At 40.4% G+C, this 24,579-nt stretch overlaps 3 protein-coding genes and 1 non-coding gene across 8 annotated transcripts in view; 3 read left to right on the top strand and 1 right to left on the bottom strand.

Annotated features, from left to right (window-relative positions):
* Positions 1 to 385: 385 nt before the first annotated feature.
* epcam (epithelial cell adhesion molecule) lies at positions 386 to 3,160 on the top strand. Its single transcript, XM_049735791.2, has 9 exons — positions 386 to 699; positions 1,363 to 1,464; positions 1,562 to 1,823; positions 1,913 to 1,978; positions 2,083 to 2,149; positions 2,231 to 2,329; positions 2,408 to 2,605; positions 2,682 to 2,726; positions 2,808 to 3,160. Exons 1-9 carry the CDS (start codon positions 639 to 641, stop codon positions 2,829 to 2,831), a joined length of 924 nt encoding a protein of 307 aa, XP_049591748.1. The 5' UTR covers positions 386 to 638; the 3' UTR covers positions 2,832 to 3,160.
* Positions 3,161 to 4,584: 1,424 nt separating this feature from the next.
* plekhh2 (pleckstrin homology domain containing, family H (with MyTH4 domain) member 2) lies at positions 4,585 to 21,485 on the bottom strand. 3 transcript variants are annotated; one of them, XM_049735787.2, is made up of 30 exons: positions 21,309 to 21,485; positions 20,045 to 20,180; positions 17,072 to 17,134; positions 16,851 to 17,000; positions 16,596 to 16,679; positions 16,439 to 16,520; positions 16,179 to 16,364; positions 12,975 to 13,762; positions 12,501 to 12,576; positions 12,339 to 12,433; positions 12,104 to 12,263; positions 11,871 to 12,004; positions 11,463 to 11,576; positions 11,276 to 11,362; positions 11,049 to 11,207; positions 10,855 to 10,935; positions 10,457 to 10,630; positions 10,280 to 10,388; positions 10,061 to 10,173; positions 9,609 to 9,788; positions 8,992 to 9,089; positions 8,351 to 8,528; positions 7,864 to 8,022; positions 7,650 to 7,747; positions 6,862 to 7,003; positions 6,632 to 6,768; positions 6,398 to 6,527; positions 6,160 to 6,246; positions 5,932 to 6,066; positions 4,585 to 5,523 (listed from the first exon to the last, which is right to left on the bottom strand). In XM_049735787.2, the coding sequence occupies exons 2-30, from the start codon at positions 20,165 to 20,167 to the stop codon at positions 5,338 to 5,340; spliced, it is 4,308 nt and encodes a 1,435-aa protein (XP_049591744.1). In that variant the 5' UTR covers positions 20,168 to 20,180; positions 21,309 to 21,485; the 3' UTR covers positions 4,585 to 5,337. The 3 variants fall into 3 exon arrangements, with proteins under 3 accessions (XP_049591744.1, XP_049591747.1, XP_049591745.1); XM_049735790.2 differs by having other exon boundaries at positions 11,871 to 12,001; XM_049735788.2 differs by having other exon boundaries at positions 20,045 to 20,173.
* trnai-uau (transfer RNA isoleucine (anticodon UAU)) lies at positions 9,178 to 9,271 on the top strand. Its single transcript has 2 exons — positions 9,178 to 9,215; positions 9,236 to 9,271. It is a non-coding gene; the product is annotated as a tRNA-Ile (tRNA).
* A 646-nt stretch (positions 21,486 to 22,131) lies between the features above and the next one.
* Positions 22,132 to 24,579, top strand: part of thada (THADA armadillo repeat containing) — a 38,016-nt gene continuing 35,568 nt past the window's right edge. The window contains exons 1-10 of one of the 3 annotated variants that reach the window (XM_049735410.2): positions 22,132 to 22,191; positions 22,499 to 22,623; positions 22,741 to 22,850; positions 22,943 to 23,073; positions 23,176 to 23,324; positions 23,421 to 23,453; positions 23,518 to 23,566; positions 23,652 to 23,836; positions 24,071 to 24,165; positions 24,314 to 24,537. In XM_049735410.2, coding sequence (XP_049591367.1) covers positions 22,551 to 22,623; positions 22,741 to 22,850; positions 22,943 to 23,073; positions 23,176 to 23,324; positions 23,421 to 23,453; positions 23,518 to 23,566; positions 23,652 to 23,836; positions 24,071 to 24,165; positions 24,314 to 24,537 — 1,049 coding nt within the window. In that variant the 5' untranslated portion in view covers positions 22,132 to 22,191; positions 22,499 to 22,550. Of the gene's footprint in view, positions 22,220 to 22,250; positions 22,418 to 22,498; positions 22,624 to 22,740; positions 22,851 to 22,942; positions 23,074 to 23,175; positions 23,325 to 23,420; positions 23,454 to 23,517; positions 23,567 to 23,651; positions 23,837 to 24,070; positions 24,166 to 24,313; positions 24,538 to 24,579 lie in introns of those variants that run through there. The other 2 variants (XM_049735411.2, XM_049735413.2) reach the window with 2 other exon arrangements.

Below are 24,579 nucleotides of genomic sequence, written 5' to 3'. Positions count from 1 at the left end.
GTCACAAACAAAAAAAAATCACAGCTGAAACTGCCAAAGGAAACACCTGAGTCATAGAATTTAATGATCACAAAATACATCCAATGAGCAACAAGAAATGAAATAATGATGAAAGAGTGAATGTACCAGATAAATGTACATTATTTTTGAAGGGTTAGGATTTCTGGTTTATTTATTTGATTGTTTATTTATCTATTTTTAATGCGACAAAACAAAAGTCGCATACTGCAAAAGGTGGCGAAACTAATTTCCAAATATGGCCACAACGGAAAAGGTGCGCACAACGTTTTTGCGCTAAACTCCGCCCCCTTCACACCTATGCAAATCAATGTGACGTATTGAGACTCGCAGCATTATAAATTGACTTCATGGTTGCTTATCAGTTTATAGACAATCAAACCTTATTGAGGAAACTCGTCTGAGCGTTAACTCGAAAGACACGCCTTTTGCTTGGAGTGAGCCTTTCCCCTACATTGCGCGCGCACGTCAGTCCAAACAGGTTTGGCAAGGGCACACCTGTAGGAAGAACAGGAAGCTTTTTGTTTCAACTCCATTTTTGACCTCTGTGGACGACGGGCGGATTGAAAGCAAACCAAAGAGGACTTTCAGCAAACTTGTTTTTTGCCAATAATTTGATTATGAAGATGTGGATTGCTCTTGTGCTTGCTGCCCTGGCGGTAGGAGCTTCGGGCCAAAGCTGTAAGTCATTTATTTATCGTTTGCTATGTTTTCAGTCTTTAACGACGTCCTTTGCTCTGGCAAACTTTTAATCAGAATTATACCGTTTGAAATAACTCTAACAATTTAAAAACAATAATGTTTAAATAAGTTTAAATTGAGTGATACCATTTTTAATATATTTCACAGATATGTTTGGTTTTAAATCATCATGAGTCACTAAAAATTGATCGTTTGAAACTATGTATCGTGTTTCTTAAATGCTAAGAAAAATCGGATCTTTTATTTCTTATATTTAATACGAATATTAAGCGCATTCGATTTAGTTGAGTGGGGGTGGGGAATTGCTCAGTCGCGCTCCCCCGGCGCTACTCTGTTTAGAGAAACCAACGCCCATAACTTGATCACCGCGTTTTATTTGCTTTCATTGCGCTCGCGTCAAATTGTAGAAAAGTATAGTTTTCACGACTTTGGCCCCTTTTAATAATGTCATGAAGAAATATATATGTATTTCTTAAATACAGAAATATGTATTTCTTCATGACTTACCGACATAATAACAATTTGACTTTACCATTTGGAATAATTGCAAGCCCCTCTCCATCACATAATAAGGATACATGTTCTAACACAAATCAATGTTTGTTTCCATCATTATCTTCAATCTGGTGTTTGGCTCCTTAGGTTCATGTGAGACCATGAAGTGGGCCACCTGTGATGGAACTCCTTGTGAATGTTACATTTTGACTGGTGATCAGATGAGACAAGAGCTGGACTGCACTAAATGTAAGTAAATAATCAAATTTTTACTTGAAGAACTCGATTGTTTTCCACCAGCGAGCGGCCTACTTGACTCTTGCTTTTCCCAACTGTGTAACTCCAGTGATCCCCAAGTGCTTCTTGATGAAGGCTGAGATGTACAGAGCCAAAAAAGGCTTAGATACTCGTACCATCGGAGGAAAGCCCGTGGAGACGGCTTTTCTGGATAACGACGGCATCTACGATCCCGAGTGCGAGAATGACGGTAAATTCAAGGCCAAGCAGTGCAACAACACAGAGGAGTGCTGGTGCGTCAACAGCGCCGGTGTCCGCCGAACAGACAAGGGCGACAAGAACCTCAAGTGTGACAAGCTGGTGGAGACCTAGTAAGTTATTGTTTGCGCAATTTGTGTTAGGAAGCCACACAGGCAGCCTGTGATTTCTTTGTACATTCCTAAAATGTTTTGTCTTCTAGCTGGGTCCGTCTTCAGCTGACGCACAAACCAGTGTCAGGTCCCGTGGATGCTAAACAACTCAAAATGTAAGTGCACATAGCGTGACGTTTGCGAGCATCAGACGACAGTGAAAGTCATTGCGCGTTGTTTTTGAAAACATTTTTAGTAAAGAGTATTCTTTCCAAAACAGGGCTATTGCTGAAGCTATCCACAGGCGTTACGACAACTTTAACAAGGACATGGTGGAAAATGTTGAGGTAAGTGGGCTCTTGAGTGAGTACCCTACATTGCATAACATGTATTTACATATCTGTATTTTTTTTTAAATTTTCCTGCAGTATGATCCTGATTCCCGCATGATTGTGGTGGATGTGAAGAAGCCGATGGGAGAGCGCCAGAGCGATCTGACCAGAATGGCCTACTACATGGAGAAAGATGTACTGCTATATAACTTTTTTTTCCCCCTCCCCCCTTCCTGTAATTGACATACTAATTGTGTCCTCCTCTTCCCACAGGTCAAAGTGCTGCCACTGTTCAGAAACCAGGACAAGTTTGAGCCCACGGTGGGCAGTCAGAAAATGGAGATGGAGAACATCTTGGTGTATTATGTGGATGAGGAGGCACCAACTTTCACCATGAAACATCTTTCTGGTGGGATCATTGCTGTCATTGTGGTGGTCGTGCTGATTGTGGTGGCCGGCCTGCTATTCCTGGTGAGTTGATACAAACTCACACCTTCATCGCTCATCTATCGCATTAGTCACTTACAATTTTTCTGTTGGTGTGTAGTTTTTCTATAGACGGCGTCAGAGTCAGAAGTACAACAAAGCTCAGGTGAGGAGTACACAATGCTTCAGAGACTTTCCTTCTGAAAACAATTTTCAAATGTTAATAATTTGATTTTTTTTTCTGTAGCAAAGAGAAATGGATCCCATGTAAATTGTTGATCGCTGCAAGCGGCCAGAATCGTCGTTGGATGTGTGTGCTTGCGGTGTGCTGTTCACCGCTCTATAAGGAAGACCATTTTGTTGGAAAGAAACAATCAACATGCTCGTTATTGGCACTATTCATACTGTCGTATATATTTATAAGTTGTGTAAAGAGTTCAACACTCTACACTTCTTTGCCATGCTTAAATCTTGTCCTTTTAAATAACATTTAAATTTTAGACGCTGTTGGCCATATAAAATTTCGTGTTGGATTGTACAGTTTCTTACATGTGTGTGTGCTGTTGTTGGATTGTTTTTAATAAAATGTTTTAAAGGCTGTGTTTGAATGTTTTGTTTTTTTTCAAGGTGATATACTGCAATGAGTCATTAGAGTATTGTACCGCCAAACATTGGTTGATATCAAAATGGACTTAATTTTCCTCACCCTTTCCATAAATGCATATAAAGCATTTTTTCAAGCGCCTGCTTAAATAATGGCTTTATATAAGGTTTTATAAAGACGTGCAAATCTTTGAGATGACAAAGGTATTGTTGTCGTGTTTCAATTTTGATCAAATTGCTGTCAACTGATGTACACTGGAAAAGGTGTTGACTTAAAGTGAAAATTTTGGCTCTGGTGGTTAACTCACCTACCTTGTGAGGTAAAACCAGAACTGTCACTTAGGTAGCTGACATCATTCTGGCCGAAACCTCCACAGATGCTATTCAGCTAAAATACAGTGGGGTTTGTTGTTACTGCTATAGCTGAGAATGTGCATTGTGTTTTGACAATACCGTTTTGGGTATGAGAGCAGCCTGCTGGGAGGTGTGTTCTTTGTATGTTTGTTGTTTTCTTAAAGCTGTTCTGAATTGCGCTCAACCTGAAAGTCAGGTTTTGCTTTGCACATATTCATACAAGTCACACAACAACAAAAGCTCCTGACGAAAAAAACTTCACACTGCAGGTGAAGTGTCAAATATCAAAATGACGGAAGAGGCAAAGGCAATCAATCACAGCTTTAAGTATATAGTGTTTGTCTGATGGCTTTCTTATGTTTAAATTGGATAAACACAACCCTACCCTTTTTATGTAGTATATGCAGACCAGTTCTATTGCAACAAAAGATGAAAATGAAATAAAAATATGAAAAACATCACATAGCTGAAGGTGTTTTTGATGGATATGGCAGGAACAGAGGTGTGCTTATTTATTCTCATGGATTTCCGCACACAGTCTTACAATGAGAAAACAGGGGTAGGTACTATTATCATTATTTGTATTGAGTTGTACCCATTTAATTCCTTTTGCCACACCCGATTTTTAACTTCCCCCTTGGCCCTCCCTCTTTTTGGTCACCACAGCAACCTGGAACAAAAACACGTCTCAAACTAGTTCAGACAGGTCAGGTATCGTATATCCTTCCCCCAGCCTTGTGTGAAAGAGTGCTGGAATGAGGGAGGGAGTGTCCCATGCCGTCAGGTGCTGGTTCGCGGTATCAACACGTCACTCAAATCACGTCAATTAAGCAGCCGGGTCCATTTTTTTGGGGAGGAGCATCTTGACTCAACACCTCATGCCTCACTCGTTAGCATGCAGATGTTAACTAGTGCACAGTTTTGCCTCACGAGTAACTTGTAGTTATCCTACTAAAGTTATTCTGCAACTTAGAACAAACAGCACACAAATACACCTTTTGAATTTGGTACTGAAAATCAAGCAACCCAGCAGGCTTGGATTAATGAGATAATGACCAAACACAAGGTTGGAATTTTATACGTATATACTATATATTGTTTATTTGTCATGGTTTATCCATTCACACATGTTCCAAAAACGATTTAAATAAAATGGATTGTCACAAACAAGCGTCAATGGGATATATAAAAGTACCGTGTATGAAATGACTTGTATTTCCAGTTTTTATGTGATGATGTGTGTGTTTAAAAGTGCAAAATGACACAGCTCGAGCACCATTCTGCAGCTTTAAGATGAGTTTCCCCTTTTTGTATGTGTGTCATTTTCCTTTCCGCCCTGGTTATTCAGTAACCACGAAGCACATTGCTGGCTGGTTTGTTACTCTTTTACTAGTGGGCCTTCTTCCTGACCCTTACTGCGTTGCATTTTGACAATTCAGCCATTCTCATTGCTTCAAACTTGTCTTATATTTCTACTTTTGTGAGCTTTCGTGACTTCTTACATCGTATCCCCAGTCTAGAAAGTCCGCTTCACAAAAATGATGCTAATTAGTTTAGAAAAAAAATAAAAATTCTCTGCTCCTCCAGGCCACAGTGTTTGTACATTAAAATGCACCAGACAGCAGAGATGAAAGATATTGAGAACATTAGCTTAGTTAATCGGTAAGCAGTGTTGACTCCTCAGCCAGGACAATGCTGAGGATTAGTTTGTACCTTTGTACCTTTAAAGCGAACCTTTCAAGTGGTACGTCAACTCTTAAACATTGCAGGATCTCTGGAGATGTGACCTTTTTTTTTTTTTAAATAACAAGACTGTGCTGTCACAACAATGTGGGGGTCTTACTGGAACGACCCACAGCTGGTGGAGACTTGCTCCTCAACTCTTTGCATTTCAGGCTGATTGGCTGAGCCACCATGAGAGCAGGGGCGGAGAGGTGATGCGCTGCAGCCTTCTGCTGATGTGCGCTGTTGATGTAGCTGGAGATGAGGAGGGTGATCTCTCTGATCTGTTGATGAAACACAACAGTCAAGACATCCGTCCAATACATACGTACACGGATGTGAATGAATAGGCCTAATCATGTTTAAATGAAAAATATCCTTAGTGAATTTCTGAAGCAGAGAAATAATAATGTGACTCTTTCTGCCTAGCAATAAGGAACCATAGAAAAGTGTAATGTGAGATATAAAGCCTCTCTGTCATTCCTGTTAGGTTAAATTTTATTCTCAAATTTTTGTAAAAAATTTTTAGGTTTTAAAAGGAGACATATAGTACAAAATTATGGGAAATTAATTTTTTTATTTTTTGCACTCTTTACAAATAGTTGGCTGTTTTTCCATCCAGTGTGAAATTAAACAATGAGGTGACTATTTTAAGGATCCGCAGAGTTTGATGCACAATATTTTCGACTAACCTTTGAAGTATCCATAGCAAAGGTATGTTTCTCTGAGGGTTTATCTTTGTTGTTCTGTCCCACCACAAGCATAAAGTCCTCTTTGCAGCCCCCGAATGTCATCACATTTTTGTAGGGGTGGGATAGCAGTAGTTTCTGAAAATGCAGACATAAGAGCTTATTTAATTTCCTTTAAACAGCAATTCAGTAGAGTGAGTAAAATGTGCAGATCATCTGAGAGAAACTCACAATTGAGTTGTGCTCCAGAACACTGATACCATCTTCGTGAACTGCCAGCCAGACACGTGCTGCTGGGTCTGGAGAGGAAGTGATGGACTGGAAACACAAATTAGAATTACAAATTCATTCATTCCTTCATTTTGATATTAATTTCAGTGAAAAGAAGTGTTGCTTGTAGAGTTTGTGCTTCTGTGCATAAAGGTTGCATACATTTTAGTACTTTATTTTTTAATTGACAGACACTCACCTCAGCTTCAAAAAGTTTGGCACCAAAGAACGGCCACTTCTTGGCAACCGTCAGGTAAATCCTGACACACTCAGATGAATTTCGACCCCTGAGTGAGGACCAGCGAGCAGAGAGACGCTGGAGCAATTGTCTGGGGGGAAAAAAAACCCCAAACATCACCAATGATAGTCTTGTGGCTTCACTATCATTACTTTTGCTACTTGAAATAGTGGTTCTGTACGTGTATTCTGCTACCTAAGTTGTTCCTCAGACATGGTCCGACGGTAGTGCTTGGGGTAGAATCTGTCCAGGACTTGTTTCAAAGTTTGGTTGGACTTTGTTTGAACAGGTCCAGGAGTCAAGAAAGAACGTTCAAAATCACCAAACTCAACCTGATAAGTCAATGAAAACAGTCAATAAAATCACAACAAATATTTGGAATTTTTTTTTTAAAAAGTTGAAATATATTGTAGGGCCTTTCAGACCTGAGCCAGTAAGGCAGCCATTTCTACAGCCAGCTCCTTGTTGACGGGGAAGTGTCCTGCTACGATGGCCTCATTGATCTGATAGGCCAGCAACAATCTTTCCCTCTCTGACTCTCCCCGTACCTGGCTGGTGAAGTATAGCCTGGAAATGTCAAGATAATTGAACTGTAATTCTTTATCCATTTTGATTTGTAATTCATTTTCACGTTTTTTCCATCTCTAAAGCATGCTTTTATGTGACTGTATGAAGTTGGGAGTGTGTCTAAAATGCAGAAGCATCACTGATTGGGGGCTTCAGCCCACCCAGTGAGCTATTAGATAATCAATTATCGTATTTTCTGCACTATAAGGCGCACCTAAAAACCTCCAATTTTCTCAAAAGCCGACAGTGCGCCTTATAATCAGGTGCGCCTTATATATGGACCAATATTGAGCCACTACAGCAGGCGTGTACAAAGTCCGGCCTGCGGGCCAAATGTATATATCTGATATATGGACAAAGTTTTAAAATGGGCCATTCATTGAAGGTGCACCTTATAATCCGGTGCGCCTTATATATGGACAAAGTTTTAAAATGGGCCTTTCATTGAAGGTGCACATTATAATCCGGTGCGCCTTATAGTGCGGAAAACATAGTAATGTGGTACTCCAAAACCTTTGTCCGCATTTTCCCCAAAATGTTGAATTCATGTAATTTTTTTCACTCAATTGCTACGAGACATCATGCAACATTCAACTGTGCCATATTTGTGCAACACTAATGTACTTTACAATGAACGTCTTCATACCTGTTCTTGTAAGTGAGACGGACCGTTCTGGTATTTTCTGACTTGCCCGTATGCTGCTCTTTGGATGCTTGTTCCCATTTGGATATAATATCACAAATCTGCAATAGACATACATATAATGGACATGTGGACTTCAACTTGTTCACACAACAAATGCCATTTTAAATTTTAAACATCCATCACACAACAGAAGCTTTAGATGATTGGAAAGCACCTTGATGCTCCCTTGATGCAAGCAGTGCTCCAACTCTCGTCCAGTGGGGTCATCGGTGTACACACTGAAACCCGACAGCCCTGTTTTCCTCATACCCGTGTCCTGGTTGAGACGACACTGGAACTCATCCACTGTAGTCGACGCATCGAAACTTACTACCTACGAAACGGCAAGAGAAGAGTGCAATGCCAGAATGATTATTGTGTTGTGGAGTGTCGAGCGGGCAAACTGCAACCTCTTCCCAAAAACATTGTCAACCTCCATAACAGAAAATGTTTTATTAATAAAATAAAATAAAATAAAATAAAATAAAATAAAATAAAATAAAATAAAATAAAATTGGATACCGGCACAGAGGAGGCAGTATGGTGCAGTGCCTCTATAAAACAGACATGACGGTTGTCTTTACAATACAGCCACTCGTTTAATATCTACAAGACACCATTGTTGATGTCATGTCATCATGTCTATAAAACAGTATTATTACCTGATAGGTGTTATTGAGGAAGTGCACAGGCACACTAAAAGGCAGGGAGTGGTGATAAGGATTCCTTAGCAGAATAGAAAGGATCTCCATCCGGGATGGTCTGGCCTGCCTCTCACCCTTCTGCTGGGTGCGCTCCATTGAACGTTGGCAGTAGATGGCATATTTACCCACTTCAGTCCTGGGGACAGAATTAGAGGCACTGATTTTTTCTAAAACCTCTTGAAATGGATCTCATTACATTGCCGGCGTACACAATATTCTACTGGATGGCTTCATATTAAATCCACATTACAGTCCATCAAGATATACTATTATAACATTTGATCAAACATTATAAACTGCACTATTTATTGATGATAACATTTATCAACTCATTTTGTGCGCACTCGATGGTAGAAACTGAGCTCAAATTATCATCTGTTTAAGTATTGAAACAAAAGCAGCAACCAAATAATATTAAAATAAATTCAGAGCAACCAGCATGAAGAGTACTTGATTTTGAATGATATTTGTATGAAGTCGACATACATTAGAACAAGACAATATTTAAAACAAAAATTCAATTTTTATGGCAAAAGAGAGGCGCAAGCACTGAACTGTCATTTCAATCAAGGTGAATCATCTTAATACTGTTCCGTTACCTGGAATCCCCATGCTTTTTAAGATGGACTTGGAGCAGCCAGAGGAAAGGATGTTGAGGCAGAAACAGTCCAACGCACAAGGCTAAAAACTGCCAGCCCTGAAGAAGAGTCACAAATGGCCTTATCAAATACAAGACAGCGGTACAATTTGACCTATAATCTGATTTACTTTGCTTCAATTTCCAAGCTCCAGTGGCGCAATCGGTTAGCGCGCAGTACTTATAAGACAGTATGGTCGCAAGCAATGCTGAGGTTGTGAGTTCGAGCCTCACCTGGAGCACAGTTTTGGGTCAAGTGTTCAAGATCACAGACTGACACCATGGCAGTTATCACCATCAACTTGCAGAACTAGCGACTGATACACTGAACTTCTTCAAAGGTGCCACTTACTGTCTGTTTTTGTGGCGTAAAAACAGAAGTCAAATTTGCATCTAAAATATGCTGGATAGGGCCCCTCGAGGACCAGACTTGGTGACCCCTGGCCTATAGAAATGAATGGCTGTGCCCTCTTGTGGTGATTTGACATGGAATGCATGGTTGCTTCTGCAGCAAGATCACGTGCTGAAAAGCCTTTCCCGATCGTGATACTGTTGCCACCAGGTGGTGAGCACACGCACCTGCAGGGGTCCCGGATGGCCACGCGGTTGCCTTTTTTGGGTCTGCTTGATGAGCTGGCAGAAGAACTCATTTTGAAGCTCAGGGTGAGTCAGACACACCTGGAGGGCGCTCTGAGCCAGGGAGACGTGATAGTCGATGGCTGGGGCATCAATGGCCACATTGATGAACAGCTGACAAGTCTGAGAAGAAAAGCGCTTAGTATCCGTTTAACCAAGAGCACAAAAGTATTTTGGGTGAGTTATTATTTGATTGAGTGATTAATGAATCTATTCTGGAATTTACAGCAGTGTCTCAGAGCCAGAGGTGAGATTTCAGGTCCTATCAGCAGCACTGACTTACATGAACCTAAATTTTAATATTTGTTCCTTGAAATGATATCAATTTATTCGCAGCAGCGTATATAGATGGTAGATCATATTTAAAAGAGCAGGAAAGAGCAGAGTCTCCTTACCTTAAAGAGTTTGACCGCCTCTGTTTGCAGGGCCTGTGAAGGTAACGTGGTGAGCGGAGACAATAGCGCCTCCTTGCTGAAACATAGTGTTGGGTGTCTCCAAATCTCAGAGTCTGTAGATCAACAGTAATAAACCTCAAGGAGAGCACGCTATGTTGACATCACATGAAAAAAATATATCTATTTGGGGCTTGCAGTCTGAACAAGGCACATGCTTACTTGGATCTCCATCCACTTGAAAGAGTTTCCCTGCCAATTTTTCAAACTCAGTGCCGACTTTCCCCATCATGGTCCCTGCTGCGACACACAGGTGGTACAGCCACGAATCCTGAGCGACAGCACAACTTCGTAAGAAATTTGACCTCACCTGTATGTGTAGTATGGAAAAAAACAGACCTTCTCATGGCGAGATTCAATGAGCAGGTAAGTCGGGTCTTGATCCTGAGGATGGATGGCGATGGTATAGGCCTGTAATCCACCCCTACATGCTTTCAAGCCATCATCCGAATCCCGAGACTTGTCCACCTCCTCAACCTGGGCATCCCAAAGCTTTACCTGACCAAGTGGAAACTGAGACCAGAGACAAAAATGAGTCAAAAATAAGGCTTTCTTTTGAATTTTCACTCAATCACCCAAATTGTGGCTGCTAAGTGGTGTAGAGGCAAACCTTAATAAAAAGTTGTGCTTTGGTTCAGTTAACAAATCAATAACATTTGCAGAATAAACTGCAATTTCCTTCAACCATTTTAACCTAACAAAGCAAATATAAAAGGTAAATATTTTGTCATTTATACCTTGTCCTCCTGGCTCCGGAAGTAGTAGAGAGTTTTGCCAATCAGAGCGCACCAAACCCGCTTAGAGTAGCCATGCTTTACCTGCCATTGACAAAAAAAATCTATAAAAAAAATAAAATAATAATAATAAAAACAGTGCAGTGTGCATAATGAAGCAACCTGGCAGCTAAATTGCTAAATGCTAATGATATAACCTTGACAAGGTGTCCCTTCATGCCGGGTCGAATATCCGGTTGAGTGTAGAGCGGACTTGCAGCCTTGACTCTTAACACACTCTGCAGCACCATGAGCCATTCGTCTAGCAGATTAGGAGAGTCTGCTTTCAGGTAGCACACTCGCTTCCCCGTCACTATCTACACACAAATAATCATTCAAATCAAGAAAGGGAAGTCAAACTAAATAAATGATGATGGCTGATTACCTGGACCACTTGTTTTCCTTCACCTCGTGCGATGTTGCTGGTGGCGTTAACCTCAATCTGACCTTGAGGTTTCCTGATCACATCGCTCTGCAGAAACATCACAGGTTCTCTTTAGGGTTGAGCTCAGGTGGGCCAGACCTTGAGCTTTTCTACATTTAATACCGCAAATTGTATTTGACAAACTCACCGGGGATTTATAATAAAGAAGTTCTCCATCTTTCAAGACAAACCAGTGTCTCTTCCAGGTTTTCTTCCATGTCTTCACCATTTTCAGCAGGTAGCCTGATTTCTCCATTGACTCCTTAAACATGCAATATTCAGAGTGGATAAGTTTGTAAAAACAACCAAGAATTTTATTTCTTCTGGATTTAAAATAAAACCCAAAACAAATATAACAAACTATACATTCTTCAGCATGTTTATAATAGAACTTGGCAGTTGCAGAGGCACATCAATCAATTATGTCATAATTCCTTTTTATATGCTGGTCTGATTTGAACATGCTTTAAAAAAAAAAAAAACACATCATGGTACAAAAAATTCTATATATGGCCATGGCTTTAAATAAAAAACAAAAAATAAATAAAACACATACACTTTTGCTGTCACCAGCAGAGGAGCAAGTTTTGGGGAGTTTCTGTTCTGGTTCCCAGCACTCAGTATCAGTGGAATAGGCATCAGGTGGGATGGCGTAGTCGCTCTCTGATGTCATTGAAGACATGGATACTGCTGCAATGGAAGCAAAAGCAGTTTAGCGTTCTTGTTATGATCATTTTTATTCACTTGCTGATGCTGAGGTTATTTACTTCCAGTATTATTGACGTGTACCTCTTTTGATAGAGCGTGGGCTGCCTGGATTGCAATCCTTGTTGGAGCCAAAGGACGCCTGAGAACTGCATAAGGAACCATCCTCCTCTCCAGAACTAGATGACTCCTCAGAGCTAGATGACTCATCTAAGTATGGGTTGTTGCTCAGCAGAGTGGCTTTCTGCAGAGATGAGGATTGTTTGGTTTTCATGGATGTACTTTTCAAAGCTGTGTTGCAGCACACGGTTGTACTTACCCCCTTCAGAGTAGTATAAACGGGTGCGGTCATATTTTTATAAATGAGCGAAGTGTATATTACAAAAGCAGGATAGGAAGATTGCAGAGAGGGGTCTACGAAACAGAGTACAGGTAAACATAACAGAACATCTCTTGATCGTCACTATCGTCACAGCTTTACCTTTGCTGGTTGAATCTGTGCATGATGTGTCAGACAGCCTGATTCCTGATTTAGCCACTGCGTAGATGCGACTCTCCTTTGGAGACAAAAACTTGCTTATATAGCAGCCGCAAGATACTGTGGGTGCACCTGAACCATCATCGTCGTCATCATCATCATCATCGTCATCCTCATTATCATCATCATCCTCATCAAAACGAGGAATGAGAAAAATGCAATCTAATTGAATAATCCCACCAAAAATGTGATTTTCTTTGGGTACCGGTGATGAGAAAGAGAAAATGAAAATTGGTCTTTTTGCATATCTCTCTCCTGGCTGCTTATTAGAATATGAAAAAGATTTATTTTTTTACCCTGTGTATAGTAAAAACCATTGAAATCCAACAAGACTATATATAATGTCAATACATGCAAATAGTATAAGGATGAATGGTTCGGAAAATGGAAGGCTGGTGTAGAAAATGACATTCTTACCCAGGAGGGGAGCCTGTGTAAAGGGGGTGTAGGAGGTGAGCTGTGACTGTCTGACTTTATTTCCAGACACGCATCAGTAGGGACCCCGGGTGTGGTCTGTATGGAAAGCATTGCGGCTTTGCTGCGGGAGCCAGGGCGGATCTGCAGGGACGGATCCTTCCCTGTTTCCATGTCCACTTCCTGGACTCGGTCGAGGTCGCTTTCGGAGCGCAGCATGCTGAGGGCGTTACGTGTTTGTCCATGTGCTGCCTCAGTGCTGACAGGTGGTTGGCTCAGGTGTTTCTTGTGAGTCAAGCCCAAAGCCGCCGGGGTCCGCAGTCTGGGTTGTTTGGGAGAAGCAGGGGTATCTCTCAGGTCTTGGGGTGGGTTGGGTCGTTTGGGAGTGAGAGCCGGTGTGACGACGGGGCTGGGGGTGTTCAATTCGCCGGACGAGGACGACGAGTCAAGTCTCTGTGACTGGAATCGTTTGTTGAGCTCCTCTGAAGTACTGTCCTCCTTCATTTTATACTCGCCGGGTATCCCATCTGACGTTCCCGGAATGCCGAAACCGGGCCTTCCTGCTCGCTGCATATCGTCGTCAAACAGAGAGCTGCTGTCATCCGAGGCTGTCAGGTAGGCCTCGCTCTCCAGGCCTCCCTCTCTGACTTCACACCCTTCTCCTTCAGCGCTCGAGAGCACTGAGGAAACACTACAAGACTGGGGCCTGCTCGGATTAATGTTCTCATTCTCGAATAGTCCGGTTTGGTCTGGTCTTTGGCCTTCGGCGCCTTTCTGCTTGCTTTGATTGTCTGTCAGAGTAAACAAAATTACCGTAATTTCCGGACTATAAGTCGCGGTTTTTTTCATAGTTTGGGTGGGGGGGCGACTTATACTCAGGAGCGACTTATATATGTTTTTTTTCACAAATTTTTACTTGATCATTAAGACATCACTTACAAGTATAGTTGACCACTTCCCATGTTATTTTTAGTATAGTTGATCACTTCACATGCTTTTATTTCTTTATCTTGAACATATTCAAAACATAAAAAATAGAGAAAACGTCAAATAAAGCAATTAACACTTTAAAGCACCATATCCAAGTCCACTGTCTGCTGTATGTACACTTGCTCCATTTTTGCTCCTCTTATATTTATTATTATTATTTATTATTATTTGTTTATTTATCATTTATTCAATACTCTTATTTATTCATTGTTAGTGCCTTCTTGGTTTTTTTTTTGTGATGCTTGTATGCATATGTGTACTATCTCACCGAGGGATAGTGGAAATGTAATTTCAATCTCTTTGTGTGTCTTAGTATATAAAAAAATATATCGACGATAAAGCAGACTTTGACTTTGATAAAACAACCAAAAAAAATTATATTTTCAGACGAAACTGGATGAGGGCGCTCTAAATTTTACCGTTGGCCGTGACTCATCAACTGGGTGGGCTTAAGAAAAATGGCACCAAAAAGAAACTCATATTTTGCAGGTTACAAACTTCAAGTTGTAAAATATGCAGCTGAAAACAGTAATCGAGCAGCAGAAAGAAAGTTTGGAGAACCGTGATGTACCAATGGATTACTATTTCAAGTGACGTCAGTAGCGCGGCGCGCCGGTTGTTTACATACAAACGTGCCCACACAAGGACTACCATCATTAGCGGTGACCATTTCTAAGTGACACGGAGGACAACGAGTTTGAAGGAATTAAGGATTTGGAGTGACATAGAAGGTTTGAAAAACTATTATGGCTTTTACGCACGCCCGGTCTCTACTGAGTCGGGGGCCGACGCTCGGCCGAGTGGCTGTCCGCGAACGGTGCGTGGGGCTCGGACATGGCCATTACGCACGCCCGGTCTGTCTGGAAGTCCACGCCGCCACACGCTTGGAAGTTTGTTTTGTTTAATAAAGAGCCGTTTACCAAACCTACGTCTATCCTTGTACTTTGTTAACGCTACAATATAGTTATATAGTAGATCTGTGGAATAAAGACGAGGCTGACGTCAGGGCGCACGCGCGGCGATGTTGACAAAGGACGAGGAATTTGATCGATGGATTTAATGGAATTAAAGTGCACGGATGGTTTGATAATATTATTGGCTTGTATTATAGTTATTTAAAATATAGTTTATCTATCGTTATATGAGCCTGTGGAATATTTTGAAGCGCAAGCGCCCTCAGCCGTGCGCACCCATTGTTGACAAAGAACGATCGATGGATTTAATGAATTGGAGTGACACTGATGGTTTTATAAACATGTTATTCATGTAATAGTTGTCCTTAATCACTCTATATGTTACGTCAGGCCCGTTCTCAGCTCTTTGTTTGTGTTTGTCATGTTAGCATACCTATCGTTTAGCCTGTTGTTGCTATTTAATGAATTGGAGTGACACCGATGGTTTTATAAACATGTTATTCATGTAATAGTTGTCCTTAATCACTCTATATGTTACGTCAGGCCCGTTCTCAGCTCTTTGTTTGAGTTTGTCACGTTAGCATACCTATCGTTTAGCCTGTTGTTGCTATTTAATGAATTGGAGTGACACTGATGGTTTTATAAACATGTTATTCATGTAATAGTTGTCCTTAATCACTCTATATGTTACGTCAGGCCCGTTCTCAGCTCTTTGTTTGTGTTTGTCACGTTAGCATACCTATCGTTTAGCCTGTTGTTGCTATCGTTTAGCCTGTTGTTGCTCGTTCATGACTGTTTTTGGTGTGGGATTTTGTCGAATAAATTGCCCCCAAAATGCGACTTATACTCCGGAGCGACTTATATATGTTTTTTTTCACTTTTTGGGGCATTTTATGGCTGGTGCGACTTATACTCCGGAGCGACTTATAGTCCGGAAAATACGGTATGTGTTTTTATACACTTAAAAGATACTTCATCTAATGAGATTCTGTAAATCCAGATCTAGTAAAATTCTGCCTTTTCAAAAACAAGAATACTCACTCTACTTTTATTTCAAACTGTTATGCATTCCTTCAACTATAAGTTTGATTTTCCGGTACTTTTGAGTAGTGTACAGAAATAACCGTACACCTATTTTGTCCGTTATTTTTATTTTTAAGCGTATCCCTATGAGCTCTTCTGCCACAAGACGAGTGGATGGTTATTTCGCTCGCCTTTTGGATTCAAACGTCTACGGCTGACTAGCGTCACCTGGATGACTGAGACCTTACGACACATAGTCAGTTATTTGTAGTCTACTTACCAATGTTGATCCTGCCTTCAGTTTCTTCCTCAGTGCTGAGGCTCCTCTGTGAGGGAATCGGGCCCGTCAGAACCTGTGCGCTCTTTCCTCTCACCTGAAAGCAGCCGAACGTCAGGCTGCTAACTCGGTGGGCTTCACCTGCCTTACACGCAACTGCTGGTCTACCGGAACATTTCTGCTCAAATTCTGAAAAAAATGACCAATACATAATGTAGAAAATTTCAACAGATGGATAAATAGTTTTTGGGTCTCATACCGACCTTCCATCTTCTTCTTGAGCTCACCAATCTGAGCTTCCTGTTGTTTGTTGGTTTCTTTTAGTGCCATGTTCTCGACCTCAAACTGAGGCGGAAACATGCCTTTAGCATAAAATATAAATCCATTGAATCTGATTGTTTGTTTAATTTTTTTTGCTACCTCTGACAACTTTAGCATCACCCATTCCTTGATCTTTGCTGCTTTTTCCTCCACGGTCTTGGCATCTTGAAGCCTTGACTGTTTCTGTTACAAGGACACACTCAGTTATTCTTTTTAAGCTATACTATTTACTAATATTTTTAATAGGAAATTTTTTGACTTTTAGATTTTTTAGTAATGATATTTTCTAATTTTTATTATTTTTATTATTATTATACAATATTTTAACCTAACCTTGTGTGTGTTTTAATGTACCTGCTCTTCCAGCTGCTGCTCCAGCCTGGTGATGACATCTTCCTTCTCCTGCACTAAGGCCTGTAACTCCTGGCAGCGCTGAAACCAAACCTTCTCAGAGTTTTGGAGCTGACCATCTGGAGCCCTCAGCTTCTCCTCCATCCATTGCGCCTAAAGTTATACACAGGTCAATTGTCAAAAGCGCATTCCATAGGGTCAATATTAAGCTGCGTCTGATTTACCTGCTGTTGAGCGGTGAAAGCTCGTTTTTCAGCATCAATTACTTGCGTCTCCAGTTGTTGAATCTGTGACATAACAGGAAATTTGACTGACTACTTGGAAAATTTCTTCCTGTCAACCTCTGGGGGCTTCAGAGAGGATTATATGTCAATGGAAAATCAGAATGCCTTTATTGACATAATCCTCAAACGTTTTGCTTCATGAGAGTACAAAGAAGACAAACTTCAAGCTTCTCCAAGTTTCCAGCGCTCCCTGTGAAGCCAAATGAATCTATCTGCAAACGATCCATAAAAAAATAAATAATAAGTTATGTTGACTATTACAGAAATAAACACGGTGGCATTGCGTTGAAAGTAAAATCATCCAAGAATTTTTTTTTTAGTTTTTAGTTCCTTTTCGATTTTTTTCTTTCTTTTTTTTTGTGCTCAACATTTGTGTCTACATTTGCAACTCCCACTTTCACTCAACTTGTGCTCAGAGCAACAAACTGAACTCTGTTCTCAAAAAGAGCCACACCCTGCCCAAGCCATTCAAAGTTTCCCCAAGCCAGGCCTTCTTTGGACACATGGCCTATTCTGCTGCTTTTGTCAATATAAAGTTAGGGAAACTGTTTCTTAGAACATGTCATTTATGAGATGATGTCACTGGATGTGTCAAAATACATGTAAGTTTATTTAAGCGCCCGTTAATAAAACAGCATTGCTTTGTAGCTTGGAGGATTGACTCTATTTATCATTTAAGTAGATTAAATATCAAATATAAAACAAATACTTGTTTGCTATGGCCAGACATGAAAATAGTGACTGTGAACCAACGCGCTTTTTCTCTCGTCACTGCACCGCAAACCACACGTCACTCGAAGTAGCAGATTTAGCATCTGGCAGGGAAAAGCATGCTGCTAATTACAAGGCAACAGTGCTGCACGCTATAGCTGCATTTTACCCACCCCCCAACCCCACCCCAACATACACACAAATTCACAGACGCACACCAGACTTAACCTAAAAAAAATCCTATCCTGTATAGCTCAAATGGGATTAACAGAGAAATTTGGAATTTCAAAGTTGGCTTGATCAAACATTAAAAGCAATATTATTCACGTCTAATATGAGTTGAGTGACACACAAATATCAACTGTCACCTTTACCATAGCTCCGATACTTCTTTTTAGTATTCTGTCACCTTTTGCAGACAATTCCCTTTTCAGATCCGAATGGACCTTCATTCCTGAAATTCCACAACTGGCGCTCTGTGTCCAACCTCTGCTGAACTCTAGCCATCCCTCCCTCCCTCGTCCGTCTATAGCCAGCTCACAAAGCCTCTTTCTCTGCCGTTATGACACACATCCCCTAAAATACATTACTTACAGGCTGAGGACCAAAGACTCAGTCAGTCAAACTCAGGCCAGCTGGAAGTTCACAAAACCCCATAAAAAGTCAACTGGAATCATTTTTACACACTTCAACTCAATCACTGGTCACAACAATAGGTACACCTGCACAATCAATTGCAGTTTTCCACTTATACTGTCAGAGGTCAAAGAAAAACATGCTTATTGTGTTTAGTAATGTCAACTAATGTTTCTAATAAATGGAACCCCAAAAAAGATGCAAGCACATCTGCCTCACAGTTCAGATTTTCAGGATTTGCCTGGGTGTGAAAGGTTCTTTGTTTATATGAGTGCTGTGACTGGCTTATTTATTTATTTATTTATTTATTTATTTATTTATTTATTTATTTATTTATTTATTTATTTATTTATTCAGTTGCCGCTTCCCTTTGCGTTGGACTTTTTCCTGCATTTAGGGTAATAGATTGAACGATTGAAACGAAGCAACATTTGACTGGACGCAGAAACACAGACATGTGGAACAAACTCAAAATGACCTCGTTCTCCAACACATACGTGAGTACACACACACACACGGTTAACTAAACTAGCTATTTCCTCCCTTGGGGAGCTCAGGCTTTACACCAGGCCCTACTCTCCTCTTTCGACTTTATTTTCATGCCCTCATTCTCAACGTATCATTTCTCTGAGGCTTTCTAGGATTCATTACTTTGCCAAGAGACAGTCATCGAGTGTTTGGCAAAAGAGAACTGGTTTCAGAAATCGAAATGTTTTCGACTCATAACAGCAAAATGATCTTTATACAAGGTCACCTACCTCCACAAATACAAATCAGAATTGCAAACGTGTTTGTGCACAACCACACAGCTTTAAAAATAACAAGCTTTGTTCACAGTTCGAGCAGTTCAGCAGCAAAGACCAAACAAAGGCGACTGCTGGGCGCTAACCATGACCTCATGATAACAACAGCTTGACCTGGACAATGAGGGGGACTGACTATGTAAGAATTTGAAAATGTTTCTGAGAATGCCTTCAGAGTTCAGCCTGTAGTTATTCTGATTACACCCTACCGTTAAATGAAAATTGTTCTGACTTGATAGACTACATTGTTCCAGCCACAACTATTGCTTGGTCTACTGGTTTTTCTTTTTCTTTTACACAACCACAAAATAGTACTATCAACATTGCTGAGACGGCATCTTTGACTCATGGTAGGATTTATTGCTAGGGATATGGATTATAAGACAATTGATCATTGAATCAAGCAAATGGGAGTAGACTATTCAATTACAAACAGCAGAGGTCTATGCAAACCTGCAGTGGAAAAAGGTAGCACTGTCATATAGTCATATGAAATAATAATTGACCTTTTTCCGCCTTCAATGGGCAGACCAAAAAAAAAAAAAATCTTAGTATACTAACCCTGTTTTTTCATTGAGTTGAAAGGGGCTATTCATTCTTACTCCTCAAAAAGTAGGGGTGGGCACTCTATATAGTATACATATACTGTACTATAAACAGTAGGCTACTACCCCTAAATAACTACTAGAAATCTTAAACTATACTAACAACTGTCAATGATTATTAAATATACTTATAGGAAAACAAATATGCTCCAGCCAACCTTGTCAGCAGTAAGTTCTCGGATTTTGATGATCTGAACCCTGAACTTCATGAGGAGCGCTTCGAGGACCATACACTTGTCCTTCCAGTCCTCTTGACTCATGGTATCCTCACCTTCCGCCATATTGACCTGTTCTCTAGAACACACACATGCACCGCATATTGATATCGTATTAAAAACGGAACGGAATGTACAACGCAATATTTAATTCAACATTGGTATAATGGAGAGCTTTGGAATGTTAATGCAAACAAAGAGGGTGTGTTGTCGCCCAGATGTTTTGCCACGAGCCAGTACCTGAAATATTCCAAAGCTGAGCCCAGCTGGACCAGTGTGGGCTTTGCTCGGCCAAACACTAAAAGTTTTCCAATGCTGATGTTGGAAAACAGATGAAATAGACTGACGGATGATCATTTTTAATGGCAGACAAATGCGACATGGCTTTCTGCTCCATGTAATAACCTCTCATTACCCAGCTGGCGTCTAAGCAAAGAGATGGCAAACATGCTGAGGATGACTATAAACTGGCTTCCACAGGCTTATTTTTAAATTTTCTCCTGTGGTAAACACTGGGATGCATATGAAGACTTCTTTTTCTTTAAATACAGTTGGTTCTTGAAATTTATAGGGAAACGAAAACAATTCCACATGGTATCTTAAACACATAAACATGTACTGTACACGTGTTGTATTTTTTTCCTGCATCCATAACTTGTTTTCTTCTTACCAAAAGAAGAGGGATTTTAAAATATTCCGAGGTATTTTTTGTGTGTTTTGGCTGCTTGATGACCCTCTCCCTGTCTCTTTTGAAATTTTCTGCAGATTAAGAATTGTCAGCATTTACATCTTAATCAATTTTGATCCTAATATTTATAATAAATAATAACTTATCTTAGTATATCAAGCACTCTATTTCATAATAATGATTATGGAAACAATTATTTGATTATTTAATCTGAATTTAGGTGGCAATTGGTGGAATACAGCCTTCAATAACTCCATACTGGCACCCTTTCAATGAAAACAATGACTCACATAGACTATTCAACACCGGCTGGTACTGTACTATCAGTTCATTGATAGTAACGGACGTCACTACGCCTAGGTCTATATTCAAATGGAAAAAAAGTCAAACTGCGACGCAAAAACAGCTTCCATCAAAACATGATGTGAATAATTTAAAGAAAAGATATAAAAGTTTAGTTTTGTTGAGATATAGCAATTTACGTAGTTTTTCATAATAATACTGATTTCCCCCACGTACCGTGAAAAGAAGTGATGGAACACCGCTACACGCGTGATTTTATGCCATGTCCATGCCGACGACTATATAGTTTAACATTCCCGTGGACGTTTTTCATGAGTAAATCAGCGACTTTCTCTTGCCAAAGAGTTCCAGGGGGGAAAAAAAGTTAGTTTTGTCAACAGATCCAATCACATATTTAGTGGGCGTTTCATTGCGTAGGAGAAAAAAAAACGGCATTAGTTTGATTGACGTAGAAATTCCACCAATCAGAAGGCTGAGCGCAATTTTATGACCGAACGCACGTTGTTGCAGTTTTTACAAATGGGTTAGGTCTTGACCGCAGAGAATCAATAAAACATCTCAAGCAAAGTCTTTAACAGCCCTGTAGTACTAAATTACCATTACTAAATTTAATAATGAAATCTTATTTTGACAAACAGGAAGTATAAAGTACTGCTGCACATTGTACTTTGTTAACTTCGAGTCCAACAGCGCAAGGCAGGTCAAGCCTTGCTGCAATATGATTGGACACTAATCCTAAACTTAATCTAACTAACGCGATTACTTTCATTTTCTACTAATGTGATCCATGTGGAAAAAGTAATATCGTTTCCTCTGTGTTGCCTGCTGTAGCAGCCAATCATATTACAGCGGGGCGTGTGCTGTCATTTATAAATATACCGTGGGTGATAATTAGCGGTGAAAGAAAACAAAAGCATTTGAATGAAAGCGAGTTTATTTCTACAAATGTCGCGTTTTTATGCATTACGCATTGTTATTAAGCGTTATAATGAAAATGAGTTTAATTCTGAAACGCAAGCTACCGGAAAATGTCGCGTTATGGAAAGTGACGCAGGTCGGAAGCTTGCACCTAGTAACCAGTACCACATGCAGCAATCCGGTGAATGCCAATTTCGTTTTATTGTAAAGTATGTTTTGCCTTGACAGGATCTAAGCCTTCACTTTCTGTCAAAAATAACGCTTCTTTTATTTGACCTCTACCCTGCTGATAAATCAGTCGGATAGTTAACGTTATGACGGGAAAAACTTGCTAGCTGAAGCCAGTTTTATATTCTACCGAGACAACAGTCTAAAAAGTAGTGTGGAAAGTCATGTTTTTGTTGTATGTAGGAAACGTGTATGTTAATGGAGCTTTCCGTTTGTTATTTCCTTTAAATTAGGCTCACTGTACTTTTGCTGCCTTGTAGGTGACAGTGTAACAGAGGTTTCAAACGCTGCTGAGTTGAATGCTGCTGTGCTATGGTGGTAAAAAAGAAGACACCCAAAGTCGAGGCTTTGGTTTTGGACGACGAGAAACTGCATTTGCTATTAGGTAATGTGCTTCTAACCATTGCACATGTTGATTATTAATGGCGGGCAATATTTGAATCCATAGGTTCTTTCAATATCATCACATCATGAATACTAAACAGTGTCCCTTTGCCTCTAGCATCTTTATCTGTGGATGGAGGACATGACGGCGTCAGGCAGGTGGCGAAAACTTTGCATACTTGCTTAGAGCTGAAAGATCCAGTGCAACAGATCCAGCTGGTCAAAAAGGTGATCAGTTATACACTAATAATAGTGTCTTTATCAAATTACTGGCATAGAATGATATGGGTCATGTCGCATTTGTGTTCTTTCTGTACCAGGCTGGATTGCTGCTTGGGGCACTCGGCGAAGAGACAATTGATGGAGACGTTTTAGAAGCTTGTCTGCAGACATTGGTCTTGGGCTACATCTCCTTGCAGGCCAAGAACCCTTTGCGACGTGCCATTTCCAGGTGCACACTAATGAATGAGTTTTTGCATTTTCCTCATATATATATATATAGATATATTTGAACCGTTATGCAACATTTTGGTTTGTCTGCACCTTTGCTTAGCGCCCTGTGTACAGTACCAACCTGGCTTCAAGAACGAACAACAGCTTGTCTGTCCAAGTGCCTGTCAGACTCTTTGTCGAATCCAACTCCGGACCAATACTCGCATGTCGTGAATACCATCGCTGGGTGCATGGATGGCTTCCCTCTGGGTAAGTGCACAAGCTTTTGGGATTTCTATTGATTCTAGTCATATACAGTATTTCCTTCTGATCGATAACTGCACTCTGCAATAAAATCATTTTCAGGCGAGAGATGCATCAATGAACTTCTTCCAGAAGGTTTGTTTTTGTAGTTGACGACATTATTTTGAGAACGATCCATTGACTCTTATTTTCTAACTAGTTTTGCAGTTTCTTCACAAGGGATTACGCGAGTATTTTACTCAAAACAGGTATGCATATGTAGTCTGCATTTATGATTGTAATTTCAATACATCGCTCATAAACGGTGTATGTCGCCCTCTGCTGTTTCTAAAGTGGTGTCGCTGGTCGTCACATAGCTCAAGCCCAGTTAATGCATTCCTGTCTGGCAGCAGTGAAAACGTCAATGCTGGTTATCCAGAGATGCCAAGAGTCCGTTAGTTCTGCCACGACAATCCACCAAACACTGAAAGACACATTGAGTAGCCTGCTTGATTGCTACATAAGTATCATCACTGATGGTAAGCTATAAAGTTTGTCTTTATCACTGTCTGTCTGGGAAATTAATTTATAGGTTTTTTTTTTGGTGTATTTTGCTGTACATATATGCTGTGCATATTACCCGGGTGGGGGTACAATCAGTCTTAAATGTGATACTGTTATTTAAGTCAATACTAATCTTGTATTAAATCATGCAAACCATAAATGTTACTGACATTGCACATTTTTGTCTCTTCACTTTACATTGATTGCAGAGGATTTTGTGCAAGCAGTTCAGAGTACATCTGGCATGGCTGTAGTTTTGTTAATCAGATCTGTGATGGGTTGTGGAGATGATGTTGCATCAGTGGTAAGCGTTAAATTGTTAAATGCATTTTTTGTTCTTTCAGTGACCGCAGTAATGAACTAATTGAATCTGCTGTATATTACATGAATTGTTTTGGATTCAAATGTTGTTCAGTTAATCAACACAACACTTTTATTCTGTCCCATTACAGGTGTGCGGTTTGCTCCGTAGCTCAATAGATGGTTTGGACTCTGCGCCCGTGTGGATTAAGCAGAGATGTGAGAGGTTGTGTACAAGTGCTCGTCAGCCAGGCGTCTCTATGTATCTGTGTCACGGGGCGTTGGCCATGCTGAGTTGGAAAGGCTCCCCCGCTGGCCCACACTGGGAAAAACTGCTCCTGCTGGTCCCAAACATACTCTTGGATCTTGATGTCAGGTAGTTAATTTTGAAAAAAAAAAAAAAACTCATCATGCCACT

Source organism: Syngnathus scovelli, chromosome 12, assembly GCF_024217435.2.
Source record: "Syngnathus scovelli strain Florida chromosome 12, RoL_Ssco_1.2, whole genome shotgun sequence".
Classification (NCBI taxonomy): Eukaryota; Metazoa; Chordata; class Actinopteri; order Syngnathiformes; family Syngnathidae; genus Syngnathus; species Syngnathus scovelli.
Note: the sequence above shows the minus strand (reverse complement) of the source record. Positions and strands in the feature narration are given on the sequence as shown.

Excerpts from the sequence above, each read along its gene's own strand:
- epcam (XM_049735791.2), top strand. The coding sequence starts at position 639 with ATGAAGATGTGGATTGCTCTTGTGCTTGCTGCCCTGGCGGTAGGAGCT. Across the intron at positions 700-1,362 it reads AGGAGCTTCGGGCCAAAGCT|GTTCATGTGAGACCATGAAG; the intron begins GTAAGTCATTTA and ends TTGGCTCCTTAG. Across the intron at positions 2,727-2,807 it reads AGAAGTACAACAAAGCTCAG|CAAAGAGAAATGGATCCCAT; the intron begins GTGAGGAGTACA and ends TTTTTTCTGTAG.
- plekhh2 (XM_049735787.2), bottom strand. The coding sequence starts at position 20,167 with ATGGCGGAAGGTGAGGATACCATGAGTCAAGAGGACTGGAAGGACAAG. Across the intron at positions 12,577-12,974 it reads TACACAGGCTCCCCTCCTGG|GAGAGTCGCATCTACGCAGT; the intron begins GTAAGAATGTCA and ends TTGTCTCCAAAG. Across the intron at positions 8,023-8,350 it reads TCCTCAATAACACCTATCAG|GTAGTAAGTTTCGATGCGTC; the intron begins GTAATAATACTG and ends GCCGTTTCGTAG.